The 26,652-nt window shown below is 40.1% G+C and overlaps 2 protein-coding genes across 2 annotated transcripts; both read right to left on the minus strand.

The window, feature by feature from the left end:
* Positions 1 to 987: 987 nt before the first annotated feature.
* On the minus strand, positions 988 to 8,400 carry LOC583032 (ribitol-5-phosphate xylosyltransferase 1). Its single transcript, XM_011664049.2, has 6 exons — positions 8,252 to 8,400; positions 6,003 to 6,164; positions 4,914 to 5,013; positions 4,012 to 4,317; positions 3,359 to 3,529; positions 988 to 2,581 (listed from the first exon to the last, which is right to left on the minus strand). The coding sequence occupies exons 1-6, from the start codon at positions 8,334 to 8,336 to the stop codon at positions 2,182 to 2,184; spliced, it is 1,224 nt and encodes a 407-aa protein (XP_011662351.2). The 5' UTR covers positions 8,337 to 8,400; the 3' UTR covers positions 988 to 2,181.
* Positions 8,401 to 21,025: 12,625 nt separating this feature from the next.
* On the minus strand, positions 21,026 to 26,212 carry LOC100893789. The gene is made up of 2 exons (XM_011664048.2): positions 26,049 to 26,212; positions 21,026 to 23,753 (listed from the first exon to the last, which is right to left on the minus strand). Exons 1-2 carry the CDS (start codon positions 26,169 to 26,171, stop codon positions 22,479 to 22,481), a joined length of 1,398 nt encoding a protein of 465 aa, XP_011662350.2. The 5' UTR covers positions 26,172 to 26,212; the 3' UTR covers positions 21,026 to 22,478.
* Positions 26,213 to 26,652: the final 440 nt, after the last annotated feature.

Below are 26,652 nucleotides of genomic sequence, written 5' to 3' on the forward strand. Positions count from 1 at the left end.
GGACATGTGGCATTATATGTTTGTTCTTTTTATAGAACTCATTTCAAGTTTTTGTATAGTAGCATCAAATAAGAATGATATAAAAATTAAGACATGAACATATTAAAGATAAACTCCAGTACTGGTAAAAAAAAAATAATAATTCTCACAGAATCAAACGAAACTTACACTGAATGTTCAAGATTACAAATAAATGACATGTGCCAAACAATTTTGGAAGAAAATGTATACTGGCTAAGTAATGAGCATAGAAAGACAAGGAAATCAGGTAGTACTAGCCCCGACACCATGTGTGTTGTCCCATATATAGCTTTCTATGTGAGTGCTTGTTACTTTACCAAGACTCGGTAAAATTTATTATGATTTTGATGACTCCAGAACCTTGCAGTGCACACCAATACTTACATGCTACATGATCAACTGTTTCTGATCCTTTCCACACCTTTTCTTTCACAATGCAATCGCATTACCAGTACTAAAGTTTATCTTTAAAGATAAACTTGAGTTCTGGTAAAAAAAAGAAAATGAATTCTCACAGAATCCAACAAAACTTACACTGAATGTGTGTTGTCCCATGTACATCTTTCTGTGTAAGTGATTGTTACTTTACCAAGACTCTGCCAAATTTATGATGATTTTGATGACTCAAGAACCTTGCATTACACACCATTACTTACATGCTATATGATCAACTTTTCTGGTCCATTCCACACCTTTTCTTTCACAATGCAATTGCATTACCAGAACTCAAGTTTATCTTTAACATATAGAGCTGGGCAGTGTTTCATAAGAACAAGTGCACAGACATCCCATTGAAATACATGTATTATGTTTAACACGCATTTCAATGAGATGTCAATGAACTTGTACTTAAAGACGGTTTCATGAAACGATGCCCAGGCTCCTTATACATGGACATTAACAACAAGTATGATCATGAATACTACTGCATAAAGCACAGATCAAAATTTAAAGGCAAGATTCATATACAGTACTTTTCTAGGATTCCAGATTTATTCCTGTACATCAATAAGAAAACAGTTACATTAATCAATACCTCAAAAAATGACAACTTGTAATTTACCCTTTCAATTTGCACAAGATTCATACATACTCTGCATAACTCAAAGTAGCACAAGTAAAATTATCCCTAAGTCTAGTCAATTGTAGTACTTTTGTATCAAACTAGATATTGTAATAAATAATCATTAAGGAATAATTCCTGCTTTCAAAATATGCAAAGGTAATTGGGAACATTGATTTTGATCTTGAGAATAAAGCCATTTAGCAGACCCTCAATGTCAAAAAAACAAGCTGTAATATGAAATATGGATCAGGTATTCCAATAGTTAAGAAAGTGTACAACAAACACAGGTACTGATGAGATCCGAACATGAAGACAAACAAAATTCTTGCGCTCTGTGACTTTATCAGCACTGTGTATTACCAAGGCAAAATTAAAGTCTGTAAATATGCACTAGTCCCAATTAAATAAGTACTGTCGCGAAAGACAATTATGATTTGGTTCTCTTAATAATAACAAGATATCACTTGTACTCTTCTGCCAAAGACACATTAGGTCAAATTCACCAAAGAGGTATTTTATTCCAAGGTCTGAACCTCCTTCAGGGGGTCATTTCTCGAAACCATTATAACTACAAGTTCAACAATCTTCACACTGTCACTCAATTTGTCCACTAAGTGCTTCACAAAACCGTAAAAAATGCTCGTTCATTGGGCCTGATGACAATGGAGGTTTAAACTATGGGTTAATATTAAGATGAACCACTTTCATGAATTTGGGCCATTTTTTCTAGAGAATTAGAATGGCATTAACTTCACGTGAAATTTCAAGACTTAATGTCCTTCTAAATGTCAAAAAATAATCACCACTCTTGTGAAGATGATAGATTGAATCACCTGTGCACATCTTCTTCAAGGACCTCTCCTATTTTCCTCATGAGAATATCTTTCATCTTGTATTTAAAGGTTTCATACCAAGCCACAAGTCTTCGTCTTCTATCCACAATCTCTTCTATTGACATCTTCATCTCCGCATCCAGGATCCCTGGCAGCTCGCTCCAGTCCTTGATGAAGATGAAAGGTGCTCCAAGTTTCTTGAGGAGTCTGAACGGACCCGGGCTGTTTCAGACTTAACTCTTGTAAAGCTGATAGATTACATCACCTGCGCACATCTTCTTCAAAGACCTCTCCTATTTTCCTCATTAGAATATCTTTCATCTTGTATTTAAAAGTTTCATACCAAGCCACAAGTCTTCGTCTCCTATCCACAATCTCTTCTATTGACATCTTCATCTCCGCATCCAGGATCCCTGGCAGCTCGCTCCAGTCCTTGATGAAGATGAAAGGTGCTTCGAGTTTCTTGAGGAGTCTTAACGGACTCGGGCTGCAGTCCCCCTTGGTGGTTACGTCTTCTACGACGGGCACGGAGCCTAGAGCGCACGCCTCGTAGATACGGTAGCACTCTGCGTTCATACCTACGGGACTCAGGGTGAGGTCACTTTGAAGGACTACATTGATGTACGTCTGGAGACTGGCTTTTGATTCATCAGGCTCCCATCTAAAAGCACAGAAAAAAGAATTCTTTGAAAAATGACTTTGAATGGTGGTGGTTAGTTTTACCTGATTGCTAAGAAAGCATAAATGCTTGTCAGTAAGCAACCAGACGGCTGATGGCTTTAGGTCCTCTCTGAGGGACCTGGTAATCAGGAATAATGCCTTACCTAAGGGCACTAGCGTATCGCCTTGGTTTCGAACCCGGGTCACCGGATTACGAGACCACTGCTCTACCGACTGAGCTATCGCGCCTCCAAACTTTTAGGTAAATTGGTATAGGGCATGTCAGCAGACTATGGATCAATCGAACCATTGCAGTGCAGTCCTTTAGTAAGACATTCATCTACAATAATATTGCCACTCTTGAACCATGTAAACAAGTACAGAGTCAGAGGAATAGTATAATAATCAGGGATATATTTTCTCTTTTGGTACTAAGGTAATTCAGTTTCATTCTCTAATCATCAAAAATATTGATAAACACAATAATCAAATCCACTGAAACAGGCTATGATGCTATAAAGCAGGTAGTCCATTGTCTCCCTTTCCCAGTGACCTTCAGACATGGCTTCTTCAAAGTAGGTCCAACTAACACTAATTAAAAAAATTCCATGTTAATAATAAGCATTATCACTTATGTCTATTAATTTAAAGATGATTGAGTGTCTTTCCTTTTTGAAATATAGATTGATCATAAGTACCATGCTACAAGAATGCAAATACCTGTGTTTAACAAATATCAAAATAAAGTAAAATAAAATTGCTGGTGAAAGAAACTTACCGTTGTCTTGTTTTGAGGTAGCAGTACTTTTGAAGGTTGTTATCATTAATGACTTTCAAAAGTACTTCTCTGGATGAGTTGGGGTACATCGTTCCAAGGAAATTACATCGATACTGTCTAGGAGAACGCAGATTAAGCTGATTGATCTCTATCAATGGGAAACCTCTGTACCTAAAGTTGGAAAAGGGAGGAAGAGTGAAAAATGAAAATAAGCAATGATGTAATCTTACAGGAGTTATAGCATACTTTCTGAAAACTATTGACACAAATTGGAAATGATGCAGGCATAATCCCTATTCCATGTTCCTATTTAAGTGCAGCAAACTTTCCAATTGGAAGTACACCAAGATGACTATCCCCTAAAGTTTTGATGAATCCACACTATTAAATTTGCATCGCTGGGTCCTGAAAATCATGAAAAAAAATGATTTTCCTTCTGCAAATCAAGTCTTTTTAAATATACAAAAGCAACTGTCAACTCAAAATAATTGACTGAACCCTTCAGATCATCTTAGTGAACCGTTAAAATACTACCTCATATGGGATTGAAACATTACCGGTACATATAAAATTATAAAATCTGTGCAATATGTTTAGCTTGCCACATGGCACATCACAAAAGCAAACTATGTTACATTTCACAAATAACTCACGTTGCTACACCCAGAGGCCACTGCATGATGTCATCACCGTTCACAATGAGGGTATCGTACACGACGAAGAGCATATCAACAGGTCCACCCCTGCTCCTCATGTATGGAAGCACCCAATCGTTCTGACACTGTTCATTACCAATCAGCATCAGAACAACCCGCTTGAGATGTGGGTATGAACCGAGGTGGTCGAGCCAGTATCGCGTGTATTGCACTTTGTCCGGAGCTCTCCCGTTCAAAATCAGGAAAACGTTCTCCACATCCTGCGGGACCTTGTCTGGTTGCACCCCGTCACCATCACGCATTCTGGAAGAATGAAAAGAAAATTACAATTTTCTAGCAGTTGTTTGCACTTCTCTCATTCTTGGGGTGTAACCAGTTGATTCTAGTGCAATAAAAGAAATAGTAATATTTTGTCTCTAGTACTAAGTACTGTCAATCATCCATGATTGGTCTTCTCTCTAAACTAACTGCAGTATTAGCAAATTTAGCACAAAAAAATACATTCAATTATAGAATATCTTACAATCTCTTATCCACAACAAAATGTTAAAGGCTTCTACAATGGCCTTTATCATGCAATACATAGTAATACAAAAAAACGTCACTTCAAACAATAATGATATTCACTATTTTGAACATTATTTACAATTTGCCGGGAGGATTTGTATCTTATATCACACTCTGTAGCAAGTTTGTCTACATACCTCCTCAGCTCTGAAGAAAAATTAATCAAAATATGCGAGTAGTACAAGCTTAAACCCATAACATACTTTTGCATTCAAAACCTAAACATATGATGCTTGTTAATACTTCTACTGAAATTTGTTAACAAAATTAAAACAAATAATAATCATGAAAAAAAAATCAAATTAAAGAGACACAACAAAATGCAAGTTTACCTGAACTCAAAGTTATGTACTTGAAGTTCGCCATAGTACCAGATGCCATCCAGTCTTGATTCAAGCTTTCCATTTAATATATGCTCCCAAGTATATGAGCCTAGAAAATGGAAACACATAAAAACTCATAATAACCAAAGCCAAAAGATGCTTCTTTAAAATGTTATGGCCTACTTGGGATACTGAATAAACAATTTCTTGTATACAAACACTTCAAGGCTCCGACTCGCAGGCCCAGGTTTAAAACCAGCTGGCTGATCTTAAATTCAAATTCATATTGTCCGAATCTCCCGAGTCTTCTCATTCTATTATATCCCAAGTTGGCCACTCACTATTCAAATTTGCATTTTCTTTTTTAAAATCTTTATATATCAATTTGAAATCCAACTACCACATAAGTCTGTGAATATTGATGTGCATCCCCTCTTTCTTTTCTCTTCTTTTTTTCTGTCTTTTCCCCCTTTTACCAATATTTTGTTCCTCCATATTTGTATTATTATGTATCCTTTGAGGGTAGTCATACTATCAAGCTTTGCTTACTTTGTCAACCCTCCTGTTTGATGTTTTCGATTAGTTACAGCCAGCCTTACTTTATTCTACATATATTCTTTTGTCATGTGTAAATTTGCAATATTTGTTTGTTATATATTTGTAAAAATGCAAAAGAAAAAGAAAATCAAACAGAAATAAATAAATCAAATCAAAATCAAATCAAATCAATGGGGCTTTCAATTAACCTCTGTGTGTCTGATGTATGAATTTCTATACAATAACCCTAAGGAAAGAGTGTATCAAAATAACAAATTTGAGTCTTCATAGTATAATGAATACTATAGGATGATATTCTCAAATCAAATTCAGGCAAATGAAGAACTAAAGCTCTTATCAAGGTATCTGGTGTTTTCTGTCACAATGTCATCGTATATAGGAATGATAATGGCATTAAAATCTTCAGGGATTTTGCGTACTACTTCGTCCGCTAAAAGCCAGAAGGATGGTAACTCCCATCCATTATCACAGAGTTAGCAACCATTTGGCTCTCAACATAGGATTTATGCCAATGAGTTTTCTCCTCTCAACTTAACTTACCTAAGCCTACTTTGCTCCAGATTTCAATTGGATAGGTCCTGTTCTTGGCCTTAACAGGTGCATGATGATTTGATATATCAGGTCCCGGTCTTGGCTCCTTTAGTTGAATCTTGGCAGGAACCTGCTGGTCCTGATGGGATGTGTGCTTCTCATCTGTAGCTACTGGAAAAAGAATAGAAAAAAATTGCTTTGTAGAACAAGTAACACGACTTGCAGTTCTATATTTGTGAACCATTCCAATGACACCAGCTGCTAGAAGTAGGGTGTCTAATCGCGCACTTAGTTTGTGTGCTAAAATCCTTCCCATAGATATTGCACACATCCCTTTGCAGTCCATGTGCATTGCGCGCTCATGCAAAATTGGTCAATGTTTTTAATACCAAATTGAGATTCAAACCAATACTGCTTGTGATCCTGAAGGTGATACTCAATAAGTGAGGTGTCATATGAAAGAGCAGGTTTTTCTTCATATTCCTGAAGGGGCTTGACTCTGAACTCTACAAATATCTTGATCAAAACAGCAATTAAAAAAATTTTCCATGGTAACTCAGAGATTTACCAATTTCCTGAAGTGAGCTCCTGATGGGTAAGTTGGGCCAGCTGTAAGGAATATATCCATGCGCTTATTTTTTCTCTAGTCCCAAGGGATCACGAGCAGTTACAGTTTGAAAATACCCTAGTTACCCCACGCTTTGCATACCGTGCTGTGCAGCTTTTGAGCAAAAATTAAAACTCAGCTTGTACCACTTTTTTGTCCATTCTGGACAATTTTTTTTTTTTTTTTTAATGCCTAGATTTTTTGGGGCTGTATCTTTTGATCGGTGAGCCTTGAAATGCAAAATGTGTTCTTCTGAGTAGTTGATTTTTTCAACTTTCCGACCATGATGGTGAAAAACAATACAAAAGGGAAAAATGAAAAAAAAACGTTCAGACACCCTACTAGAACTAGTACAGTAGTTTTCTTTCCTCTCATACTTTGAAATCAGTCAAGAATTTAACCAAATTATAGATAATTATGTATAAAGTTGGCAATGCGAAAACAGCTATTTTCTTGTACACTGCATGTATTTCTGTTTCCGGCAGGACCACCATCGTGAACACTCCTGAGAGGTCAGCAAAATTTAAATTGCTGTTTTGACCAAGATATTTTCAGAATTCCGAGACGACGCCCCTTTGGAAATATGGAGATTAATCTGCTCTTTCATATAACACCTCATTTATATCACCAGTGGCAGTATCACCTTCAGGATCACAAGAAATAAAGGTTTGAATCTCGATTTGGTCATAGAAACATTGACAATTTTGCATGATTGCGCAATGCACATCTAGGCCTAGGCCTAGACTGCAAATAAAGGATGCGTGTAATCTCTATCATGTCTATGAGACTATGGGAAGGATTAGGACACAACATCAGGCGCGCGATCAGACACCATGAATGCATTTTACGGCGCTAGTGTAGTTCCGTATCCATTTTTTTTAGCAGTTTAATATCCATTCTTAGCAAATGAATTTGAGCCCAATTTTTTACTTATTTTAATCATAATCATATATTGCATTTTCCACCTGAATTTGGATCACATCCGACATCAGCAAACCTTCGTTTAGGGTTTCGATGTCCACGTCGTCGCTCAATACCGTCTCTGCGCTGTAGTCCTGCACCTCAAACTGAAGCTATCAGTCCAAAATTATGCAGACTTCTCGTATGCGCGATAAGCGCGATACCATAAACCATACGAGAAGTCTTCATAATTTTGTACTGATAGCTTCAGTTTGAGGTGCAGGACTACAGCGCAGAGAAGGTACTGAGCGACGACGTAGACATTGAAGCCCTAAACGAAGGTTTCCCGATGTCGAATGTGATCCAAATTCAGGTGGAAAATGCAATATAGATTATAGGGATAGATCTATGATTAAAATCAGTTAAAATTCCTTTGCTAAGATTAATGGATATTAAACTGCTTTAAAAAAATGGATACGGAACTGTCACTAGCGCCCATTTTACTCTTCACGCTGGGGTATGTATGGGTGACCCCCCCCCCCCCCCCCCCGGTTGCTGGGTGCAATTTCAAGGCGTCTCCAGCTTTTGCACATCAAAAGACACACAGCAATCACACCAGCAACCACACCAGCAACACAGTTGGCAATCAATGTTCAAACACTGTCCCGCACGTACATTTTCAAGTTAGCAAATTAACATTTATTTAGAAATTTGACGAAGTAACACTAGATATTGATCTAAATCAACTTACACAAGAGTACATACACAGTGTAGACAGTTGCAATCAAATAAAAGATAAAGGTGATCTGCAAGATACGTTTGATCATCCTGCTCATCTTAAATCGGAGCTTTCATAGTGAAGATGTTCATGTTCAGTTGGTTATGTTTCCATTCCTTTTCGTTTCAATGCCTAGTCTTAGAAAACAGACGCAGAACAAAAAATTAATGGAGTCCATTACAGTGCGTTGAGATCCTGTGGCGGATCTTGGGAGGCGGTGGGAAGTGTGTCGATCCCTCTTAAAATCTAAAAAGTCTATATATATATATATATATATATATATATTACTGATGAGCCTTCTGGCGAAACAGTCTGTATAACTCGTACCAATAAAGTGTAACCTTCCAACTCCTATATCTATATACCCGAAGTACATAATGTGCTCCAAAATTGTGTTCTTATACCTTTTAAAGTTTCAGATTTCTGCTAAATGCACGGCTAAATTAAAAGGACTAATTTTTTTTCTTGCCTGCTTGCGCTTTATTTGCTTGCTATACAAGCGCAATTAAGCAGGCAAGAAAAAAATAATAGCTTCTAAAAATGCGATAGCCTCTTTTCTTTCCAAATTTATTGAATAGTAAATTAGCACCTTAAAATAGTTAAGCGTGATTCCACCCATTGAGAGGACACTGGAACTATGGGATGCGGGGGGGGGGGGGAGGCGATCTTACCAGAAAACTGGCTAGGGGGGAGATGGTGCATGGGTCAGGCATATTTCCTTCTCGTCGTTTTCCCATTCTCCCTTCTTTTCTCTTTTCTCTTCCTTTTTATTATTTTTTACTTAAATATTGATGGCGACACATGTACCCCTCTCCCTTGTACATGTAGTTACGTCGTATTGCCTTCGCGACATATTATATTATCTTAGTTTTGTTTTCATTCCTTTCTCCCCCCCCCCCTTCATTTTGTTTGTTTGTTTGAGAACTTGGGGGCTCACAATTAATACCCCTCCCCTCGTTATAGCCCCTTCATCATAGGCCTGATGTGGTCAGGCGCGGATCCAAGATTTCTTAGGGGGGGGGGGCATATTTGATAATATGCGAGCCAAATATTGCTCCGTAATGGTGACCAGGAGTGGCGTAATGAGCAATTTATTTTTTTTTTTGGGGGGGGGGGGCAGACAAACAAAAAATCCGCATCACCCCACTCTTACATGCACGCCCCTCTGAACGTTTTTCAAAGTGGGTGGGGGAGGCTAAAGTATTTACTATCAGGTAGAGCGTAGCCTAATTGGCGCGGAGTCTAGGGGCAAAGCCCCGGTCAGGGAGGTCAAGGGGCGGAGCCCCGGAAGCTCAGGGGTTTGGGCACTTAATTACGGTCAGACGGGCATATTTTGATACCTTATTCCTCGGACATTTGCAGGTCACTAGTTGGTGTGGGGTCCAGGAGGCTGTGCCCTCTGAAACTCAAGGATTTGAGGCATTTTATAACGGTCAGATAAGCATTTAGGGGTCCGTCTTTGCCCCCTGGTGGGGTCGAGGGAGCAGAGCCCCCGAATGCTCTTGAATTTTAGGCATTTGATTACCACATTAAATAGCCGTCAAATAATTAACATCTATACGGGCCGACATTAGGGCCCTGGGTTGGGTCCAGGGGGCGAGGACCCCGGAAGTTCAGAGGTTTTAGGAATTTAATTACGGTCAGATTATTTTGATACCTTATTGACTCTGGCAGGACACTAATTGGCGTGGGGTCCAGGGAGTGGAGCCCCCAGGAGCTCAGGGGTTTTAGGCATTACATTACCGTCAAATGAGCATCTAGGGGCCCAGCTTAGTGCCCTAGGTGGGGTCTACGGGACGGAGCCCCTGGAAGCTCAAGGGTTTTAGTCATTAAATTACGGTCAGAAGAGTATACAGGTGTCCGCCTATATAGCGCCCTAGGACTCCAGAGGACTGCGCCCCTAGAAGCTCAAGGGTTTTAATCACTGTCAGATGTGCATAATTATATTCGCAACTCATCTCCCCTACCTTTCTTCTTTCTCTTTCCCTTTCTCTCCTCTTTCCCTTTCCCTTCCCTTCCTTCTCTCTCTTTTAAGTTGCTGGGGGCCACTGCCGCCACTGCCGCCACTGCCGCCACTGCCGCCACTGCCGCCACTGCCGCCACTGCCGCCACTGCCGCCACTGCCGCCACTGCCGCCACTGCCGCCACTGCCGCCACTGCCGCCACTGCCGCCACTGCCGCCACTGCCGCCACTGCCGCCACTGCCGCCACTGTCTTTCATGCTTTTGACAGTTTATAAGGGACAAAACCTACACAATCTTATCGTGAGGTCATCGCGTGTATTCACTTCAACCTATTGGAAAAGCCCTCTCACACATTTACGCGCACTGACCTACGTGACCTACGTAATAATGTATACTCAGCACCAGTGCGTTCGAGTAGAAACTTTTGACCAATCAGGAACGCGTTACTAAAATCCTACTCCAAAAATCATACGTAACAATGAAATGCGCAAGTTTTGTGTTTACATTGGTAACGCATTACCTACAAGAGATTCATTCTTTATGAATTCTCCTTGCAATAAAGACGTTTGCTCTGCTCCTGTCTTTATATCACAAAGAGAAATGGCTCGCCGATCTTCTCGTAAGCGACGATTTTTCGCCCGACTTCGAAAGAGAATGGGAAAGAGTATGAGGAGACTGTGTTGTCTCTTGTCAGGTAGGAATATTTTCCTCAAGCTCCCCCAATAGTCATATAACCCTATTAAACACATAAACACAGTATTCACATTTGAATAGTGTCTTAATCTAAATCAGATTTATTGTTTCTGTAGTTACCAAACTCCAAAGCTTCGTCGAGCATGATCCGAAAAGAGCCGGGGTAGTACTCTTTTGACCATCATTCACTGTTCAGCTTTGTTCTATCATTATTTTCTATAGCAACTTTGAAAATTACGATTTTATTTTTGTGGTGGTATTTATTTAATTACAGCCACAGAGGATGACAGTACTGCCAACCGAAGTAATATTTTGACAGCAGAAGCCCTCAAAATGGTAAGAATTCTATTCAAACCCAATTCTTCAATATTCTTAAAAGTTCTATTCAACCAAGATTTTTTGGACAATCATAATTGGAATTAAATCATTCTTTTGCTCTCACGCGTCTTTCGTTCTCCTGCTTTAATTAAATATTTATTTTAATCTTCTCTCTCCGAATCAGGCGCGGATCCAGGATTTCTTAGGGGGGGGCCAAAATTTCAAATTATGCGAGCCAAATATTGGTACGTAATGGTGACCAACAGTGACGTAATGCGGGGGGGGGGGGGGTCAGTGCAGGGAGGGGCGAGTTTCCCCCTCCCTCCTCCGCGAACGCGGAAGTTTTGACGTTTCATTAAATTATTAGAGAAAGAAGACGATTCGTTGTATCCTTCTCAAAATAATTCTCGTCTGAATTTAGTTTTTCCCCTCCCGCGCAAAGCGCGGAAAAATTTACGATTTATTAAATTATTACGATTCTTTGGAGAGTTCTCGACTCTTAATCCTCGTCTGAATTCAGGTTCCCCCCTCCCGCACTTCGCGCGGAAGCTTTTTAAGTTTCCTTTAATCATTAGAGAAAGAAGACGATTCGTTGTACCGTTTTCGACACTAATCCTCGTCTGAAATCGGTTTTCCCCCTTCCGCGCGAAGCGTGGAAGCTTTTACGATTCATTAAATCATTAGAGAAAGAAGACGATTCGTATTACCGTTCTCGCCTCTGAATCCTCGTCTGAATTTTTGTCCCCCCCCCCCCCCTTCCCGCGCGAAGCGCGGAAGCTTTTAAGTTTCATAAGATTATGAGAGAAAGAAGACGATTGGCTGTACAGTTCTCGACTCTTAATCCTCGTCTGAATTCAGTTCCCCCCCTCCCGCGCTAAGCGCGGAAGCTTTTACGTTTCAATAAATCATTCGAAAGAAGACGATTCGTTGTACAGTTCTCGACTCTTAATCCTCGTCTGAATTCATTTCCTCCCTCCCGCGCTAAGCGCGGAAGCTTTTACGTTTCAATAAATCATTCGAAAGAAGACGATTCGTTGTACAGTTCTCGACTCTTAATCCTCGTCCGAATTTAGGTCCCCCCCCCCCCCCCCTTACCGCGCGAAGCGCGGAAGCTTTTAAGTTTCATAATGTTATCAGAGAAAGAAGACGATTGGCTGTACAGTTCTCGACTCTTAATCCTCGTCTGAATTCAGGTTCCCCCCTGCCGCGCGAAGCGCGGAAGTTTTTAATTTTCATTAAATCATTAGAGAAAGAAGACGATTCGTTGTACCGTTTTCGACACTAATCCTCGTCTGAAATCAGTTTTCCCCCTTCCGCGCGAAGCGTGGAAGCTTTTACGATTCATTAAATCATTAGAGAAAGAAGACAATTCGTTATACCGTTCTCGAAAATAATCCTCGTCGGAATTTAGTTCCCCCTACATCCCACGCGAAGCGCGGAAGGTAACATTAAATCATTCAAGATTCGTATTACCGTTCTCGCCTCTGAATCCTCGTCTGAATTCAGGTTCCCCCCCCCCCCCCTCTTGCGCGAAGCGCGGAAGCCTTTACGTTTCATTAAATCATTAGAGAAGGAACACGATTCGTTGTACCGTTCTCGACTCTTAATCCTCGTCTGAATTCAGCCCCCCCCCCCCCTCCCGCGCGAAGCGCGGAAGCTTTTACGTTTCATTAAATCATTCGAAAGAAGACGATTCGTTGTACAGTTCTCGACTCTTAATCCTCGTCCGAATTCAGGTCCCCCCCCCCCCCTTTCCCGCGCGAAGCGCGGAAGCTTTTAAGTTTCATAAGATTATGAGAGAAAGAAGACGATTGGCTGTACAGTTCTCGACTCTTAATCCTCGTTTGAATTCAGTTCCCCCCCCTCCCGCGCTAAGCGCGGAAGCTTTTACGTTTCAATAAATCATTCGAAAGAAGACGATTCGTTGTACAGTTCTCGACTCTTAATCCTCGTCCGAATTTAGGTCCCCCCCTTCCCGCGCGAAGCGCGGAAGCTTTTAAGTTTCATAATGTTATGAGAGAAAGAAGACGGTTGGCTGTACAGTTCTCGACTCTTAATCCTCGTCTGAATTCAGGTTCCCCCCTGCCGCGCGAAGCGCGGAAGTTTTTAATTTTCATTAAATTATTAGAGAAAGAAGACGATTTGTTGTACCGTTCTCGAAAATAATCCTCGTCGGAATTTAGTTTCCCCTCCATCCCGCGCGAAGCGCGGAAGCTTTTACGTTTCATTAAATCATTAAAGATTCGTTTTACCGTTCTCGCCTCTGAATCCTCGTCTGAATTGAGGTTCCCTACTTCCGCGCTTTGCGCGGAAGCTTTGACGTTTCACAAGATTATGAGAGAAAGAAGACGATTCGCTGTACCGTTCTTGATTCTTAATCCTTGTCTGAATTGAGTTCCCCCCCCCCCTCCCCTCCTGAGCGAAGCTTTGACGTTTCATTAAATTATTAGAGAAAGAAGACGATGCGTTGTACCGTTCTCTATACTCTTAATCCTTTTTTAAAGGCGTTCTTTGTCTGCTCCTCTTTCTTCCTACGTCTTCTTCCGATTTGGGGGGACCGCCCCCAAGGCAATAAATTGCGGTCAGATAAGCATTAGGGCCCCCGGTGGGGTCGAGGCGGCTGAGCCGGCCCCGGAAGCTCAGGGGTTTTAGGCATTTAATTATGGTCAGATGAGCATTTTTTTGTCATACCTTATTATTTTATGACACTGGCAGGTCACTATTTGGCGTGGGTTCCAGGGGGCGGAGCCCCCAAAAATCAGGGGTTTTAGGCATTAAATTACCGTCAGATGAGCATCTAAGGGCCCGCCGTAGGGTCCTAGGTGGAAGCTTAGGGGTTTTAGGCATTTAATCACGGTCAGATGAGCATATTTAGATGCCTCATTAATTTTTAACACTGGCAGTTAACTATTCTTTCTTTCTTGCTCTCATTCTATTTTATTTCTCTTTAATATACTTTTTCAAAAAAGTGGGTGGGGAGGGGGGGGGGGGGGGGCTCGAGGCTCCCAATCCCCGCTCCACCTCGGGCCTGACATGTAGGAATCTCAAGAATCATATTTCTTGCCTGGCTGTAAATTTAGTAATTTGTCATTCTCCAACAAACACATACAAACGTATTTACTAAAAAGTGAGGAAAGATCTCGGAAATTATGTCATTTCTTTCCCTTTCCTTCCTTCTCTTTTTTTTTTGATTGGGGGGGGGGGGGTCAACAGCCTGGGAGGCAAGGCCCTTTTCCCCCCCCCCCCCCCCCCCTTCCCCCTTTTCTTTTTTTCTTCCTTTTCTTTCTTTCCCTTCTCTCCTCTTTCCCTTTCCCTTCTTTTCCTTTCTTCTCTCTTTTTTTTTTTTTTTTTTTTTTTTTTGCGGGGGGGGGCCAAGGCCCGCTCGGCCCCCCCCCTGGATCCGCGCCTGCTCCGAATGTACAATATTCTCTCTCCGTATTGGTGTGTCCGCCTCTCTCTGTATGCACAATATTCAACTCTCATCTCATATAATTCTTTTTCTTCGTTCAAACACAGTTCCACTCTACTACATGTCATATCAACGGTACATTCAGTGACTCTACATCATTGTGGAGTTCGGAAGAGGACTTCCCAAGCATCACGTATTACCCGATCATCGCTTCAAAGCAAGACGACAGCGATAACAACGACGTCGACGATGATAACGATGACGGAACAAGTATCGTATCCGACTGCTGTCAGCTCCATAACGAAGTCCTTATCGAGATTCATCATGAAGATGATAACGATTCATTGTTATCTGACACTACTTCTAGTTTGATCAGATTTATGGACGAAATGGACGATGATAGTTTCACAGACGTCTCCAGCATTTCAACCGACAATGAAGACGATAACGACACGTTTCCGACAGTCACCGATTTTACATACTACACTCATGATCTTTTCGATGACGACAGCAGTGACGTCATACTTGATCTCTCCCTCACCAAAGACGAATACGAACTTATCAATGGTAGAGACCAAACAATCGAAAGTGATTTCATCATTGCAACAACTTTTCTAGATGAAATCATTTCTGAGGTCGCCTTCAAACTGGATTCTAACAATTGAACTTCCTATATATTTTTGAGTAAAAAATGACAAATACTCAATTATATCCTTGTAAATAAATCTGGGTATGCTATTCTCAAATTGAAACTACCTTTGTGTTGTTGTTGTTGTATATGTGTGAAAACTTGTAAAATAATAAATAATAAATAATAAAACCATTCAAACTCAACCAAAGTAGAAAGCGAACCAATAATATTAGATTACCCTTTCCCATGCGTCTTCGCTACTTCATAGTTGAGCCCCTACTTATGCTATACTTGTCATCTTTTTTTCAATACAAATTTGTATTTTGCAATAGAAATGACATATAACAATTAACAATACAGCAACTGTCCTACAATAGTCTTAACTGAAGATTATATGAACACTGTGCATCTTTAAAGTTACTTGTATGTAAAGCAGCAAGTTAAAATATCTGTACCATTTTTTTTTTAATTTGACAATACAAATTAAAGCTATTAGAACTCCACCTAACAAACATCCACAAAATAAGTAATAATTGTTTACTGTTACAGTCGTTACTGTAAATGTCGACTAAAAATTATCATAATGAATAGTCAATGGTTTCTTGTAAAGTGTTTTTAAAGGGGAGAATACGTTTTTTTATTTGATAAAAGTTGTTTAATTTGTATGCAGACAACGGCTCCCTGAACTCCACCCTTGACGAAAAAACCTCTGCCGCCTCCATAAACTATGATAAGGAAGTCGTTGACTAGTTTTCCAGGGGAGGGGGGCAGTTATCCCAGAATCATAATTATGACAAATTGATATAAAAAAGATTCGCCTTTGAGGTTACATATTATATTACATGCCTGCATAATTTGTCGAGGAAGAAGTGATTAAATCTTCAACGTTTACATTCGTTTATCAATAATCATGTTCTTCTAGTGGATTTATTAATTTTCATAACTTTTCGAGACCAGAATGGAGGTAGCAAAGCTACGTTAATGATACTATCATCTTTATCCGTTCATTGTCTCGAACCTGGGGGATCCACAACCTACAAGCACTGCTTTTTAGTGGATTCCCCCCCCCCCCCCCCATTTCCTCAGAAATTAAGAAATTCTTGTAATAATTTTATTATGTGCAAAGTTTATTTGTATAGTTTCTTGAAAAAATGAATTATGTATGAAATCAAATGTAATATCTTTGTTTACCTTTCTGTTGGAAATAAAATAAATATGAATATGAATATGAATATGAATCAGTACACAGTATTTGTGAAGTGCAGTCTCGTCGTGCAGGCGCGGATCCAGGATTTCTTAGGGGGGGGGGGGCCAAATTTGAAATTATGCGAGCCAAATATTGCTCCGTAATGGTGACCAGCAGTGGCGTAATGAGCAATTTTTCTTTTTTTTTTTGGGGGGGGGGGCAGACAAAATCCGCATCACCCCACTCTTTCATGCACGCCCCTCTGAACGTTTTTCAAAGTGGGTGGGGGAGGCTAAAGTATTTACTATCAGGTAGAGCGTAGCATAATTGGCGCGGGGTCTAGGGGCAAAGCCCCGGAAGCTCAGGGGGTATGGGCACTTTATTACGGTCAGATGAGCATATTTTGATACCTTATTCGTGACACATGCAGGTCACTAGTTGGTAGGCGCGGATCCAGGATTTCTTAGGGAGGGGGCCCAAATTTGAAATTATGCGAGCCAAATATTGGCACGTAATGGTGACCAGCATTGACGTAATGGGGGGGGTGCAGAGAGGGGCGATTTCCCCCTCCCTCCTCCGCAAAGCGCCGAAACTTTTACGTTTCATTTAGATAAAGAAGACGATTTGTTGTACCGTTCTCGACTCTTAATCCTTCTCTGAATTCAGTTTTCCCCTCCCCCTCCCCCTCCCCCCCCCCCCCCCCCCCCTCCCGCGCGAAGCGCGAAAGCTTTGACATTTCATTTAATTATTAGCGAAACAAGACGATTCGTTGTACCGTTCTCGAAAATAATCCTCGTCTGATTTCTGTTTCCCTTCCCCTTTTACCTTTCATTAAATCATTAGGGAAAAAATGCGATTCGTTATACCCTTCTCGACTCTTAATCCTCGTCTGAATTCAGTTCCCCTCCCACTCCCGCGCGAAGCGCGGAAGATTTGACAGTTCATTTGATTATTAGAAAAACAAGACGATTCGTTGTACAGTTCTCGAAAATAATCCTCGTCTGAATTCAGTTCTCTCCCCTCCCGCGCGAAGCGCGGAAGCTTTTACATTTCTTTTGATCATTAGAGAAACAAGACGATTCGTTGTACCATTCTCGAAAATAATCCTCGTCTGAATTCATTTACCCCCCCCCCCTCCCGCGCGAAGCGCGAAAGCTTTTACTCTTCATTAAATCATTAGAGAAAGAAGACGATTCGTTGTACCGTTCTCGAAAATAATCCTCGTCTGAATTCAGTCCCCCCCCCCCCCCTCCGCGCGAAGCGCAGAAGCTTTTACGTTTCATTAAATCATAAGAGAAAAAAGGTGATTCGTTATTCCGTTCTCGACTCTTAATCCTCGTCTGAATTCAGTTCTCTCCCCTCCCGCGCGAAGCACGGAAGCTTTTACATTTCATTTGATTATTAGAGAAACAAGACGATTCGTTGTACCGTTCTCGAAAATAATCCTCGTCTGAATTCATTTACCCCCCCCCCCCCCTCCCGCGCGAAGCGCGGAAGCTTTTACTCTTCATTAAATCATTAGAGAAAGAAGACGATTCGTTGTACCGTTCTCGACTCTCAATCCTCATCTAAATTCGATCCCCCCTCCTTTTTACCTTTCATTAAATCAGATGAATATATTTTGATACCTTGTCCGCCCCGGGAAACTCAGGGGTTCAAGGCAATAAATTACAGTCAGATAAGCATTCAGGGGCCCTGGTGGGGTCGAGGGTGCGGAAACCCCGGAATCTCAGGTTTTTTTTATTACGGTCAGATGTACATATTTTTATACCTTATTTGTGACACTGGCAGGACACAGATTGGCGTGAGGTCCAGCGGGCGGAACCCCCGGAAGCTCAAGGGTTTTAAGCATTTAATTACGGTCAGATGAGTATCAAGGGGCCCGCCTTAGGGCCCTTTGTTGGGTCCCGCGGGCAGGAATTTGTCATTTTACAACAAACGCATAAAAAACATAATTTACAAAAAAAGGAGAAACATCTCTGAAATTATGTCATTTCAGCATTATGTTTAAACCACCGCTATGGAATTAAAAAAAAACCCGTTTAAATTGTATTTCCCCGAGCCTTTGATTGGTACGCCAGTGCCCCGCTCCCCCCCCCCCCCGATCTACACTTTGTTGACGGAAAATCGCAACTGATCTCCCCTACATACCTTTCTTCCTTCTCTTTTTTTTCTGTCCCTTTTTCTCCTCTTTCCCTTCCCTACCTTCTCTCTCTTTTAGGTTTGCTTGGGGGAGAGGCAAGGTCCTTTCGGCCCCCACCCTTCTCCACACCTTGTTGGCGGGATTAACCGCAAGTGATCTATTTCTCCTTCTTTTCACCCTTTTTTTTTCTTCTTCCTCTTTTTCAGTACCTTTTAGCTCTCCTTTTTTCCTTTTTAGCGGGGGCGGGGGAGGCAAGGGCCTTTTGCCCCAACCCCACCCCGGTCAACAACTGTCTTGTTTGCGGGAAAATTGCAACTGATACCCCCTTCTTTTCTTTTCTTCTTCCTCAATTTTCCTTCCCTTTATCTCCTCTTTTCCTTTTTTCTTTCCATTTCCTTCCTTCTCTCTTATCTTTTTTTTATGGGGGGAGGCAACAGCCTGGGAGGCGAGGCCCTTTCGCCCCCCCCCCCGATCTCCTTCTTCCCCCTTTTCTTTTCTTCTTCCTTTTCTTTCTTTATCTTTCTCTCCTCTTTCCTTTCTTTTCCTTCTCTCTCTCTCTCTCTCTCTCTCTCTCTCTCTCTCTCTCTCGTTTTCCTCCTTTTTTCCTTTTTTTCCCCTTTTTTTTTCCTCCTTTTTTTCCCCTTCCTTTTCCCCCCTTTTTTCCCCCTTCTTTCCCCCCTTTTTTCCCCTTTTTTTTCTTAGCGGGGGGGGGGGGGGGGCCCCCTGGTTGTGGTTAGCAAAACCCCGGAGCAGCAACGCAGATCGACTAATGAGATGCATGGGAATAATACTAATAGACTATAAGTTTATAGGAACTTGAGCAAAATAAATTCGCAATGGATGCCAATCTTCAGACGCAAGATAATGTTTCATCTTTATTCAGCGTTATAAACAAAGAAGTATAAACATTTAAACCCAGGTCCATGACACAATGTAGTATACAATACACAACTGTGTCACTGGCAGGGTATACAAGACAAGTACAACATGTACAACATAGGAAACATATAAAGCATAATTTTATATAGAAAATGGTTAACAACATAATGGAAAGAGAAGTACGAAGTTGAGATTCCTCAACGGTAATAGGCAATCCGATTCTATATCTTTGGCGATCTTAAATACCAGTATAAATAGTAAAAATGTAACCATGAATAAGTGCATTATGCTTGATTTTGCGACAATGCACTAGTTTCTCTGGCATGTATTTTATTACCATGATTTTTGATAATAATACTAGTTTGTTTTACGAATGTGGGTCATGATTATTTACACCATCATTTTGTGGCTTACTCGTTTTTATATATACTCGGATAAATATTATTTACACCGAACGTAAAATGATATACATGGAGTATTTAAATACTAAATGGTTTCTTAAATATAAACATTTTTAGATTTGTTCATAGTAAAATTGCATGATATATATGTTCATAACAGGTATTGCATCGTTGTAAACATCATTCGAGCATTGCCGTATTATAGTTAAACATATTTTGAAGAAAAATAATGAAATGAAAGTACCTCTTCTTCGTAGATGCACTGTTATTCCTCCTTGTAAGATTATTTGTATACAAAATGCAATGACCCTCTAAATAGGATGGGTTCTTCAACATGTTCAGGGGAGGGGGTGACTATTTAAGCACCTGGGAGTCAGGGACGGACATGTACCCCGTATCAGTCCACTAGTGGTTCATTTCTGAGCTTGTAGATTCCGTAAGATGTAACTAAGGCTAGTCGGCTATTAGCGTCTGACAGACATGCTTAATTTGTTTTGATACCATTATCAGTTTTAACATTCCTTTTAATGCTGCTCTATTTTCTTCAGAAATGTATCCCCTTGATCCAATTTCTACGCACCATATATAACCGGAGCAGCAACGCAGATCGACTAATGAGATGCATGGGAATAATACTAATAGACTATAAGTTTATAGGAACTTGAGCAAAATAAATTCGCAATGGATGCCAATCTTCAGACGCAAGGTTATAAATTTCGTTTAATTAGGTAGGCTACCTTTATTAATGTAATGCATTCTATTTAAGCGTTCGGTTAGTTTACGACGGTTCATTTTGGGGATTATGGCGGTATTTTTTGTTGATAAAATGATGTTCTTTGGCAAAGTTGATTAAATGACTCTTGCATTAAAAAGAATTTCAAACATGAGTGGAAAAGTCGAATTAAGATTTGAAAAGTTTGAAGGGTTAATAAGGCCCGAGTTATACAGACCCGTATAGTCAGTTATAATCTTCAAACTTTCTGTGGATTCAGAAAATGAGACACAGAGAAAGGGAAATAATTTAGATAGCCTAATAGGAAAAAAACATTATTCGGACACTAATCTGGAGAACTACAAGAATACGACAAAATCGGGAAATAAGGGAACACAAACAAGGAAAAGGTCAAAGTCAGCTAGAGGTGAATGATCTTTTTATTTTTTAAGTACACTGCGGAAAATAAAGTCTTACAGACACAGTTCCATACTTCCATTGTTTATTTTATTGCACAGATATAGAGTAGAATATAATTTTTCAGTCACTACACAAGATTACATGTTACAAACGCAATATATGCTAGGGAATATATCTAAATACTTCTGTCATCACTTCCATTTACTTGGATTACTCTTTGTACATCAAAAGATAATAATATATAGACCTTTAATTTGGATACCAATATTTTATCATCAATATTATCATGATAAATCATGGGGGAGATTACATTATGATTATATTCGTATTTCAGTACTAAATACAATCATATCCAAGACACAAATAGTAATTAATTATTGAGTGACGACCACACAGTCATGAGCAGTGAAGAGAGTATTCAGTCACATTACTGGTGATTACTAGCTGTCATTAAAGAAAGAAAAAAAGAATAACCGGGTCGTCACCAAATTGTATTATCCTAAAAAAGGATTGACCGACAGGTACAATCGTGTAACGTCTCAGTCAAAGTTTCTGAAACGATACTATGCAATAGTGATATTCTATCTTATATTTCTTTTACAATAAACACCAACATAATTATGCACATTATCTCAAGAATTTAATTTAGTAATGACACTAGAATATTTCTAAATGATATTTGACGAATGCACTGAGCTTTGGAAAAACAAACTTACGACCAGTAAGATTAAAATTCGTAGGCCTATACCACTTTTTTGACGTAAACACGTAAACTATGTGTAAACTAATTTAAATCATATTAGATCAAACGAATGAAAAATTGTGTCAACATTGCTAATGGTTATCATTAATGCATATAAAGAAAATGTTGCTCGATAACGGATGTAAAATTATAATCTACTGTAATGTATATATTTAAATTCAAGTGAGCGTCTGGGCAATGTTGACAACGGCTCAGTATGAAATTATTCGCGTTATGAAATAAGTTTTCTGTGGGGTCCCAACTAATAGAATTCAATTTGTTTGTACCGGAGTTCATAATTCAACTTTTTCTTTATGAAAACATTTTATCATATCTATTTTAACAGACTAATTACATGAATACAAACAAATATAACATTTCACTATTTGATAAAATCATAAATAATATAATTTACTATCATCGTATGTATGATATTCAACAAAGCGCACTAATTGTGATTGTCATAATTTATATTTCAAAATATAATGTCGGCCGAGTGCCGACATTCTGATTGTCTTTACGTCAACACGATCTCAAAGACTCAAGAAATCAACCCAAGAGTAGTTTCAAATCCAACTTTCTTAAATTTGTTTCGGATTACGTAATCCGTCACTGAAATGTTCGCACACTTCATTGAATGATGTAAATAGGCTAATGAAACTGCTGTAGGTAGATTTTATGAAAGTTTTTGCGATCGTGCTATCATTTTCCTTCTGTCCTATCTTTGGACCACTTGAAATAGTCATACATGTTCACATCGCCCAGTATGGATTTGAGCCCCGATTTCCCTTTCTTCCGCTTCACCTTCGGACATTTACCGCAGGTGCACACGTCCTTCTGACAAAAGTAGGAAAATGTGAACGGACGAGTCAAACGGTGGCTCAGATAGAAAGGGTCCTCCTGTATTGCCTTTGATCGTGCTACAGAGAGAGCTTTCACATATGCCGTTCCGTAGGGATCATCGTTGGGGTTCACACCACCGGAACCATGAGAACCTTTAGGTTGAGGGTGTTCTAGGTTACTCCCTGAAGCAGAACCTTGAGGGTCGTTGGACGGTGATTTGACATTCTTTTGCTTATCGACATCAGGTTCGTTGACTTGGTGGTCGTTATCATCAGGGCAAGGATCACCGTCAATGTTACAATCTGGGGTAGAAGAAGAGCTGGTGTCGCTTTCACGCGACGAGGGTTTCACAAATGACGACGCCGACGATGCTAGACTGTTGAAAGGCACATCGTCGTGTTCAAAGGTCCGCATGAACGGATTTGTCAAACTTTGATGCTTCCGTTTACGATGAAGAGTCTTGTTTTGCTTTTGCAGTGGTTCAAGGTCAATGTCGGTATCGTCCGTACGCCATCCTGTTGGTGAGAATACCTGAGAGATAGAACGAGGATTAAGTTTTCCTCCGGGATCTACGATACCGTGATTGTACTGGAGATGTGGCGGCCCCGTTGAACCTTCTGTGGTCATATCTAAAGATCCTGGTTCTCCGCGTCGCCGTCTTGGAAGGCGATACTCAACCTTAGACCCGCTTCCCTGCCTTGCTGATTGACCTATATCAGGAAGAGATTCGTATCTGGAGAGAGAATTCCCTCCACCATTGTTTGACTTCTTGGAAAGATCTACCCTCAAAGAACTTGGCACACTCTTTGACAAAGTTCTCTTTAAAGCAACAGTTCGTCGCCTGCTGTACGAATGTTGGCCACCGGAAGTCCGATCAGGGATATTCCGATTGCCACCTATTTGATCTTGAAAAGAGTGTGCCAAAGCAGCTACAGAGCTACCATCGTCACCATTCCCGAAGTGTCCATACTGATTCGAAACCAGGGGATTGTCTTGGTCGGTCTGTTTCCAGCCAGGTAAACGGACCAAGGGGTGGCCCAATGGAGGGACTCGGCTCGGTAAGGACTTCGCTGCCTGCAGCTCTCTATAGAATCGACTCTTGTAGAGGTCCTTTACGGGTATACTCTCTTGAGGCTATAATATGAAGAGAGCAAAAATAACCAGAGATTAATAACTTTTTAAAAAAATTGATTTGGAATCGATACGTGGTGAACGTTGATGTATTATATACAACAAAATATGGAAACAGTAAATAAATTTAACTCATTACAAATAGAAAAGACCTTGGTTTTTCATCAACCAATTTCCTGCACCTGCATATTTTTTCCAACTAAAACTGAGCGTGTTGAACAAACTAAAGCAAAGACCCATTTTACTACGTAATTGTATTAAGAAAGATATGAGTTTCCCTTTTTAACAAGATTATGCATCTAAACTTCAAACTAATGCATAATTAAGATATGAACTTGTTCATCACGTCACGACCAAATATGTGACCTAAACTCACCGTCAGATGAGACGCCATTATTGAAATATCTAAGTCCCCTGAATCCATGTGGACCATAAACGTTAACAAAATCGGTTTAGTTGTGTTTCGTAACCATAACGGTGAATTATGTGAAGTATGATCGTAGATATAGCTATTAACTTAAAGAGATCAAAGTCTAACAGCTATAATATAGTCATACTGATTAGTGTATTAGATAAGGGGGTGGAGGACAACACCCCCCCCCCTCCCACACGTATACTGAGAAAGACCTTTTTATCGAAATATTCAACATTTCGTGTGATTACTTATTTTAGCCTTTTCCTGGTTCCGCAGGTCAAATGTTCTCTTAGAATGTCGTTCCTCCAATTAGATTATGAAATTGAACTGGGGGCCTTGATTTAAAAAAGTTTGTCACGACTAATTTGATGATTTTTTTGTTAGCCTTATCCCGAAATTGAAAAAAACAACCCTGATGATCCTTGTGTACACTGTTGGCAAAGTTGATACGACCCCCCCCCCTTCCCGTTTAACATGGTTTAGCGAAACCTTCATATCAATGTTTCATACGAGAGAAGTATATCTCATGTATAAAACACTGTGCCCCATTGTAATATTTCATCATTGTGTCGAAGTGATTAAAAAAAAACCTCGGATAGAGTCAGTGCCATTGAATAGGAGAGTTTGGCCAACCGGTTAGAGGTGGGCACAATATTGCCGCTTATGGCGAATACTGCTTTGTTGGGCAAGAACAAAAACAAAAGAAGATACGCCATGTTGTATTTTAACCAACCAAAACCAAGTTTGCCAAACTCTGTGTATCGATGGCCGTGGATGTAGTTAATTATTACCGTCCCCATTCAAAGTCTTCAGTCAAGAAGGAGAAAATATATCATTGATTAACAGTAGATAATGTATTAAGTTGTTTGTATTTCAGTTCTGTAAATAGAATTAGTCATCTGGAGGTGTGAAATATTCAAACTGTTATTGTAACCATGTTTGCACATCGATGTTCATTTAAAGGTACATGTCCCATTTGCAGGCCAAAAATATGAAAAGGTTACATTCTAACGGCATTTGAAAGACAATACTAATTTAGAACTTCCCTAAACAAAAATTGGCTTGAAAATGTCTTCAAGCGAGAAAATATTGACAATTGGTTGTCGAATCGGCTTTAGTGATTTCAATCCATTTAGTAATATACCCATGTACTGAACGGTCGTACGTTTTGTGCTGCGCAAAGATTCAATCAGTTTAATTATGGCCATTACAAGAAATGGGTTATTGATGTAGACAAAATGCTCATTAACTTTTTTCAGCTCATTTTCTGTATGTTATTACCAAGGGGAAAAAAGGTCAGCCAGTCACTTATAGTGTCTGACAGTGAAGTCTAGAAAGTAAATGGGTTTCCTTGCATTTTTTTAATATTAGGACGTTTAAATTTCACCGGTAGGACATACGTGACATAATTATTTATAATATCCTGCAAAGTTCTATAGAATTTGATGTTGGCTGCAAATGGGACATAGTACCTTTAAAAGTATACGTCGAATGGAGTGGGATGCTCATCGTATGCCCAAGACTGACATTTTATTTCGCCTCGAGGGTGTCCTCCGAGATATTAAAATATGTAGTTGCTTTTGATGCCCATTTTATAAATGTTTTGATACAATAAATTTTGTAGCCAGTGGCGTGATATTAGTCCAGCTATTGATAGGGCACTTGACTGATGTGTGTATGTGTGTGATATGGGTGGGGGAGCCACAAGTTTTACTCGAAAAATGAAATGCGTATTTACAAGGACAGGGGTGCGGGATGGGTCCTCTCATCGTTTGTTTGTTTTTAGTCCTTTTCTCTCCCTTTCCTTTTACTTTTTTGCTTTGTACTCGATGTGGGAGGGGTGCACATGCCCCCGTGACCCCTACCCCTCTGGTTTTACTTACCGGGTATGCTACCTTGATTTGTCCCGATGCATTGAGTAATGCTGCTACACGCCTCTGCTCATGGCGGACCTCGCTCAGATTCACAGGTCCACTTCTGAAGCGTGGTGATGATGAGGCAGCCATGGGACCTACGGCTCATTCTTCTTCACGCAGTGACCCATCATCAAAATCTGGAGTTCCACGACAAAAAGATAATAACAGAGAGACAACACCAGATGAGAAAATAAATTGACTTCTAGATAATATTGAACCGAAAGACTTAGAGCGTATCAGTCAAATAACTACTTTTTCATAATTTATTTGGAAAGTCGACCTAATGTGGTTGAATAGCGTACGAATTTATTTCAAAGTGTTCGAGAAAAAACAAACAGTATGGGTAAAATTAGCAATTGACAAAAGATCGATTGACTGGGGGCTATCGGAAGTTACAGAAAGGAGAGAGAGAGGGGGGGGAGAGAGAGGGGGGGGGGTGGTCAAAAAGAAATGGAGAAAAAAAGGAAAGGGAGAGAGAGATGTGAGAAAGAAATGGAGAGAGGAGCAGAGAGAGAGACAGAGAGAGGCAGAGAGATAGACAGACACAGAGAGAGATAGATGACAGGGAGAT

This window comes from Strongylocentrotus purpuratus, unplaced genomic scaffold (assembly GCF_000002235.5).
Source record: "Strongylocentrotus purpuratus isolate Spur 01 unplaced genomic scaffold, Spur_5.0 spur5_scaffold_6, whole genome shotgun sequence".
In the NCBI taxonomy this organism is placed as follows: Eukaryota; Metazoa; Echinodermata; class Echinoidea; order Camarodonta; family Strongylocentrotidae; genus Strongylocentrotus; species Strongylocentrotus purpuratus.